The sequence below is a fragment of the Fukomys damarensis genome, unplaced genomic scaffold (genome assembly GCF_012274545.1).
Source record: "Fukomys damarensis isolate Sample0158 unplaced genomic scaffold, DMR_v1.0_HiC HiC_scaffold_32, whole genome shotgun sequence".
Lineage (NCBI taxonomy): Eukaryota > Metazoa > Chordata > Mammalia > Rodentia > Bathyergidae > Fukomys > Fukomys damarensis.
This window is the reverse complement of record NW_022900944.1, coordinates 49,113,834-49,119,869: the sequence shown is the minus strand read 5'-3', so window position 1 is coordinate 49,119,869 and position 6,036 is coordinate 49,113,834. Positions and strand designations below refer to the sequence as shown.

General features: G+C 57.3%; 1 protein-coding gene across 3 annotated transcripts in view; it reads left to right on the top strand.

Annotated features, from left to right (window-relative positions):
• The window catches only part of Dbndd1 (dysbindin domain containing 1), an 11,019-nt gene extending 6,618 nt beyond the window's left edge, over positions 1-4,401 (top strand). For 2 of the 3 annotated variants that reach the window (XM_033757861.1, XM_010627600.3), the window contains exons 2-4: positions 1,364-1,510; positions 1,747-1,887; positions 3,130-4,401. In XM_033757861.1, the coding sequence (XP_033613752.1) occupies positions 1,364-1,510; positions 1,747-1,887; positions 3,130-3,287 (446 nt within the window). In that variant the 3' untranslated portion in view covers positions 3,288-4,401. The remainder of the gene's footprint in view (positions 1-1,363; positions 1,511-1,746; positions 1,888-3,129) is intronic. The other variant, XM_010627601.3, reaches the window with a different exon arrangement.
• The last annotated feature ends 1,635 nt before the right edge of the window (positions 4,402-6,036 follow it).

Here is a 6,036-nt window from a genome sequence, read left to right as displayed (position 1 = left end):
GGGGGGGGGGGGGTCCCTTACTGGGCTTGGGAAGACACCAGCACTTAGAACTCTACCTTTCAAGGACATTCAGAAACCATACTCCTGCTGCCACGGAAGTGAAAACCAGATCTCCTGTGGCTCCAGGCCTGAGGCAAGCTGCACAGTGACCGCACTCAGGCCCCAGACTGACTGGGCAGGGAGGATGCAGTCCCTGCCCCCACCCACCTCCTGGCTGTTCCACGGAGGATGCCCTGAGGTGGGTCTGGGGGCCCTCACTCAGGCCCGGGCTCTGCACCTCTGTTCAGCTGAGGGCTATGGGGGATGTGCGGGGATGCTCCAGACATGCAGTGTCCCACCGGGCATCACCCACATCAGCAGGGAGGACAGGATGGCCCACCAAGGCGGCTGTCAGCACACAACTGGGCTGGGCCTCTCAGCTTGCCCCGGGTGGCAGCTGCTCCTCCCACTGACTGCCTAAAATACCCGGGCACTCATGCACCCCAGGGGGTCTGCTGTTGGGTGGGGGTTAGGGGCAGGGAGGTCTCTCCATGTAGGAACTAAGTGCAGCATGTGAGGCTGGGGTCTGGGAAGGGGCTCAGACAAGGAGGTAGCACAGAGAAGTGCCCAGGGCCCTTGGGTGTCACTTCCTTCAGGTGTGTGGGAGCACTGGAGGCTGCACTGGGCTAATGTGGCTGGAGGGAGAGGAGGGTCCTGAGGAGGGGTCTGCAGCACCTCAAGGAATCCCAGGGTTTGTAGGTGGGGAGAATGAGTAATCCCAAGATGTTGGCTCAGGAACCCAGAAGACAGATGGTGCTTTCAACCAAGCAGGGCCTAGAGGGACCTGTTCTTGCCAGACAGAAAAAAAGTATTTTAAAAATGAGCAATTAGGCCAGGTTAATCCCAGTACCGGGAGGCTGAGGCAGGAGAACTGCAGTGAGTTCAAGACCAGCCTGGCACACAGAATTCAAGGCCAAGCTGGACTACACAGTGAGACCTTGTCTTAAAAAACAAACCACCACCAAAACCAACACGCCCCCCCCCCGCCAAAAAATCTGCATAGAAACAATATGAAAGAACATTCACCCCGTGGTGCAGTGGGACCAGTAGCAAAGGGATGGAAGGACAAGTGGCCCCTTCTCACCCTGTTGTGTACCTCTTCATTCTGAATTCAGTCCGGGCACAGGTTTTCAATGGGAGAGCAAGGGCAGTAGGGTCAGCATGGGAGCCCCCAAGACCAGATGTGCTGCAGGGTCCCTCCTTGTCCCCACAGGAAACCGGGCCACCCCTAGCAGTGTTAAATCTCCTTGTGCTCCCCAGATTTGGGCCCTGGGGCACGTGGGGTCCCCATAAGTCTTGAGGTGATGCTGTGCCTTGGTTGCAGGGATCGTTAAGGAAGTCGAGGTACAGCAGGCTGCCCTGGGTGTCCCAGCCCGTGGGACAGGGGACAGTGGCCACACGCCTGTGGCTGAGGAGGAGGCAGGCATCCCAATCCCAGCACCAGGTCTCCTGCAGGTCACAGAGAGGAGGCGTAAGTACCATGACCTCCCTGCACGCCATGGGGACTTGGATCCCACATGAAGTGAGGCACTGGGCATGGGGGCAGCACTGCAGCACGGGACCGGGGCTGGGCCTCATCAAGCCCCAGCAAGATGAAGACCAGGGACGTGCCCAGGCTTAAATGTGCAGCCCCCAAGGGCACAGGAAGCAGTGCGGGCATCGAGTCTGCTAGACTGTGGGGTGACTGTGCTCCCCGCACTTTCTCAGAGCCCTTGAGCAGTGTCTCCTCTCTGGAGGTCCACTTTGACCTCCTGGACCTCACTGATCTCACAGACATGTCAGACCAGGAGCTGGCCGAGGTGTTTGCCGACTCTGATGATGAAAACCTGACCAGTGAATCCCCAGCAGGTGAGTCTGGAGGTGCAGGGGGGAGGCACTGGGTGGGGGGCTCCCATGCTGACCCTACTGCCCAGAACTGTACTTTTGAAAACAACTTCAATGCCGGGAGTGGCAGCACATGCCTGTAATTCTACCACTCAGGAGACTGAGGCAGGAAGATCACTACAAGTTTGAAACCAATCTGGGCTAGTGAGTCCAAGGCAGCCTGCACTAAAATTTGAGACCTTGTGTCAAAGAAAACTTCATCTCAACCTCGTCTTAAGAAGCACACACCATGTCATGACCCTGTCTTCCCAGCATGAAGGGGTCTCTCCTTCACAACTGCCTCTACTTAATTTTAATTTTCAAATAAGCAGTAAAGAGGCCAAAGCCATTCTCTCAGAAGTAGGAAGTATTAAATGTGAATTTTAACTAGGTCAGCTGCATTTGCCAAACCAGGCCCCTCCTTAACTCCCTGACTTGATTTCAGCTCTGGTTCTCTCAGAAGCATGGCAGTTGGAAGGGCTGGGGATGTAGCTCAGTGGTGCCATGTCTGCCTGGCAAGCACAAGGTCCTGAGTTGCGGGGGTTGGGGGAGTGTCCGAAGCAATACGATTGGCTCAGGCCCCAGGCAGTGAGATGTGTGCAGGGTGGCCCAGCCTTCCTGCTTTCTCTGCCTTCTCCACGCCAGCAGGCCCCACGGCACTGTTTGGTCTCTCCCCTTAGTCCTGTAGTCCTTCAGGCCGTCTCCGGCAGTCAAGGTCATCAACGCAACCTTTGGGTGCCCACTGCAGGCCAGGGGCGTGCAAAGGAGCCAGTCCCCACCCCACAATCTGGCCCAGCCTCTGCCTCGCCCCGCCAACCAGCCTGGGAGCTGCACATGGCCTGGGTCAGTGCCCACCCACACACATGCTGAGGCCTCACTGGGGGACCAACCTCACAGAGGACCCTGCCCGTGGGCCTGCTGTCTACCTGTTCCCCGGAGGTGGGAGCAACCTACGCATCTGAGTGGACTCTGGTTCAGCCCCTACCTTGAGTCCCCTCCACAGCTCTGCCCCAGTATGAGCCCACAGATGTGCCCCTCACAGCCTCAACCACAGGAAGGGCATGAAGAGCTGCAGTGGGACAGGTGAGGGTGGCACTGGGTCACACAGGCGGAGAGGCTGAGCCGTGGCTGAGGCAGGGGATCTCCAGCAACAAGGCCTGTCCCCCACATTCACATTCCCTGTGCTAAAGGCATCAGGGCCCAGAATCCATGTCCTGTTCCTGCCAGGTCTGCACCCATTGCCCCGAGCAGGCTGCCTGCGCTCCCCCTCCTGGACAAGGACTAGGGCCGAACAGAACCACGACAAGCAGCCCCTTGGAGACCCAGAGCGGCAAGCTGCGATCATGGACACATTTCTCACCGTGGAGGGGCCCAAGGAGGACTAGGCTGTCGGCACTGCTGGGCCACCTACCCTCATGATGGCAAACACAGACAGTCCTGGCCTGGCAACACGTGCACCCTCCCCACAAGGGTCCAGCCACCATCTCTTCATGGTAGCCAGGAAAGTGCTGCCAGCCACAGGCTTCTGGGCATGCAGCACAAGCACAGCCCAGTGGCCTTACCTCCAGCTGCTGCCTGGGCCTGGACAGGGCCATGACGTCACTGCTCAGGATGAGACGAGCACAGCCTGGGCCTTCTGAAACCTTCTGTCCACAGGACCAGGGCTCACATCAGCCCCGATCTCCACAGGTCCTGTGCCACTAGGCTTAGCAGCCAGAGTGGGCCTTGTGTGGCCCGCGAGGTGCTCTGCCTTCAGCCACATATGGGACCAGGGCAAACATCTCCACCGCACTCTCCAGTTTACCCACCCCTCTGCCCCAGGGAGGCACTGCTGGTACCAGGGCCCCCTCCCCAGCAAGCTTCAAGACCTGTGTCTGTCCCCTTGGTCCCAGGTGAGAGCAAAGGGGTGAGCCTGGTGCATCTCCCCAGCTTGGAACACCAAATGCGGCCCACTGCCCAAGAGCTTAGACGGTTGGCAGGGCTCAGCCTCTCCCACCAACCCTCGAGCCCAACCCCGTGTTCCACAACTGGCAGTTCCACACAGGAGGCGGCCTGGCTCTGTGTGTGTGTGGAAAGGGCCAGGCCCACTGCTCTCTGGAAAGATGGATATTCACTGCAAACGGACAGACAGGCATCTGGACTGACCACATACCAAGACTGCTTCTGAAGCAGAAGTTCAAGCTTGCTTTCCACCCGCAAAACCGACCTGCCCTCTTGTCCCCGGCTGATGCTTCCGGGGAAGGCAGCAGGCCCCAGACTTTGCTCCCACCAGACACTCCTGGAGACCAGGCGGCAGGCCTCCTGCCGGAAGTTCCCTTTCCCAGCTTCCCTCTGCATTGGTGCCACTCCCCACACACCAGACCTCCCAGGGAACACTGTCCCTGCTTCCCCAGGGACACAAAACCACATCACCTCTGCAGCGCATCCCACGCCTCCCCCTTTCCTTCCTGCTGTAGCTTGCATAGCACACATTCAGTGGGATTAAAGTTTCACCACCGTCTAAAGGCTTCCCGTGGTATTTTTTGTTTTGTTTTTTGTGGTCCTGGGGGTTGAACCCAGGGCCTCTGTACTGAGCTACATACATTCCCGCCCTTTTTATTTTTTTTATTTTTTGTTTTGAGACTGGATCTCAATATGTAGTTCAGGCTGGCCTTGGACTATGTATTTAAGGGTGGATTTGAACTCAGAGCAATCCTCCTGCCTCGGCCTCCCAAGCTTTTTATCACTGAGGCGGGGTCTATGTTGGCCAGGCCAGGCTCCAACTTGGGCTCTTCCTGCCTGAGCCTCCAAGAATGCTGGGACTACTGGTGGGCATCACATCCAGCACAGCCTCCTCCTCTCTAGCTGACCCCTGGGCACAGTGGCCAGCAGGAATGCATGGTACTCTGCCTCATGTCTCTGGGGGTCTCTGTACCAGACTCTACTTACTTGGGTGTCATTTTAGGGACCCGCACCCTGAGTTTCTGGCTCCTAGGTGAAACAACAAAGGAAGCACTCAAAAGTGGCACCCCTTCCCCAAGCAGGTGTCCCAGAGCCTTCTCTTCCTCCACAGCTGTGTCACCGGGAGTCCCAGGGCCAGGCCTTGCACACTCCTCACCCAGGAGCTAAGGTGGGTGCAGGGCCCAGCCAGCCCCACAGGCCTCCTGGCCGAGGACCTCAGCAGAAGACTCAGGTGGTCAGACTGTTCCTGGGAAGGACCCATAGTCCTCGGTCCTCTGAAAATCCCACTCCCAGAGAGGGAGGCGGGTTGGACACAGGCTGGCCTGCCTCAGTTGTCTGTTCTCACCAGGGCAGGGCCACCTTCCCCCATCTCCCATAGGCTCCATCTGTGGGGCATCAACAAACAGCACAGGGCCTACACCCGACAGGCACAAGAGGGGGAGCAGCAAAGTAAACCTGGGTGTCAGACTGTCTGGCTAATCAACCAGCAGCAGTGATGGGGGTGGGGCAACTGGACCTGGCACAGTGAAGATGGAGAGCAGGCAGGGAGGATGGACTCAAAGGGCCTGGTGTCATTCCAGCCTCAGAGACGGACCCCTGACTATCTGGCGGCATTTGCAGAAACCGATCACAAGGTCAGCCATTACCTAGGCTGCCACAGCACAACCACACAGTGCTAACAGTGCCAGCCTGGAGGTCTGGCCACAGTGCTGTGACATCGTGACAGGACCCCACCTCCACCATAAGGATCGCAGGGCGAGGCCATGACAGGGCCCTTAGTGGCTTCGCTAATCTGGGTTTGGTTGAGGCTGAGCCTGGAGATTTAGATTTTCAATAATGTACACTTTACGAACAAGAGTTAAAAGTGCCTCGCAAGCACAAGGACCCGAGTTCGATCCCCAGAACAACAACAACAAAAAAAGACCCTGTCCCCAGCTGGACTTCTACTTCTGAGGTCATGAGCACTAAGAGGTGTCAGGGGGTCAACAGAGAAGGCTCACAGGTCTGTATCCTGTGACTCAGCAAGTTCAGGACACATGGGGACACCATCACTAAACCCCATGGCCTTCACAAAATTCACTGTATCTGGACAAGGAAAAGGTCTTTTCAGCCCATAGCATTAAAAAAGCATTCAGTGACTCACAAGCGCAAGGTCCCAGTTGGATCCCTGGTACCAAAAAAAAAAAAAAAAAA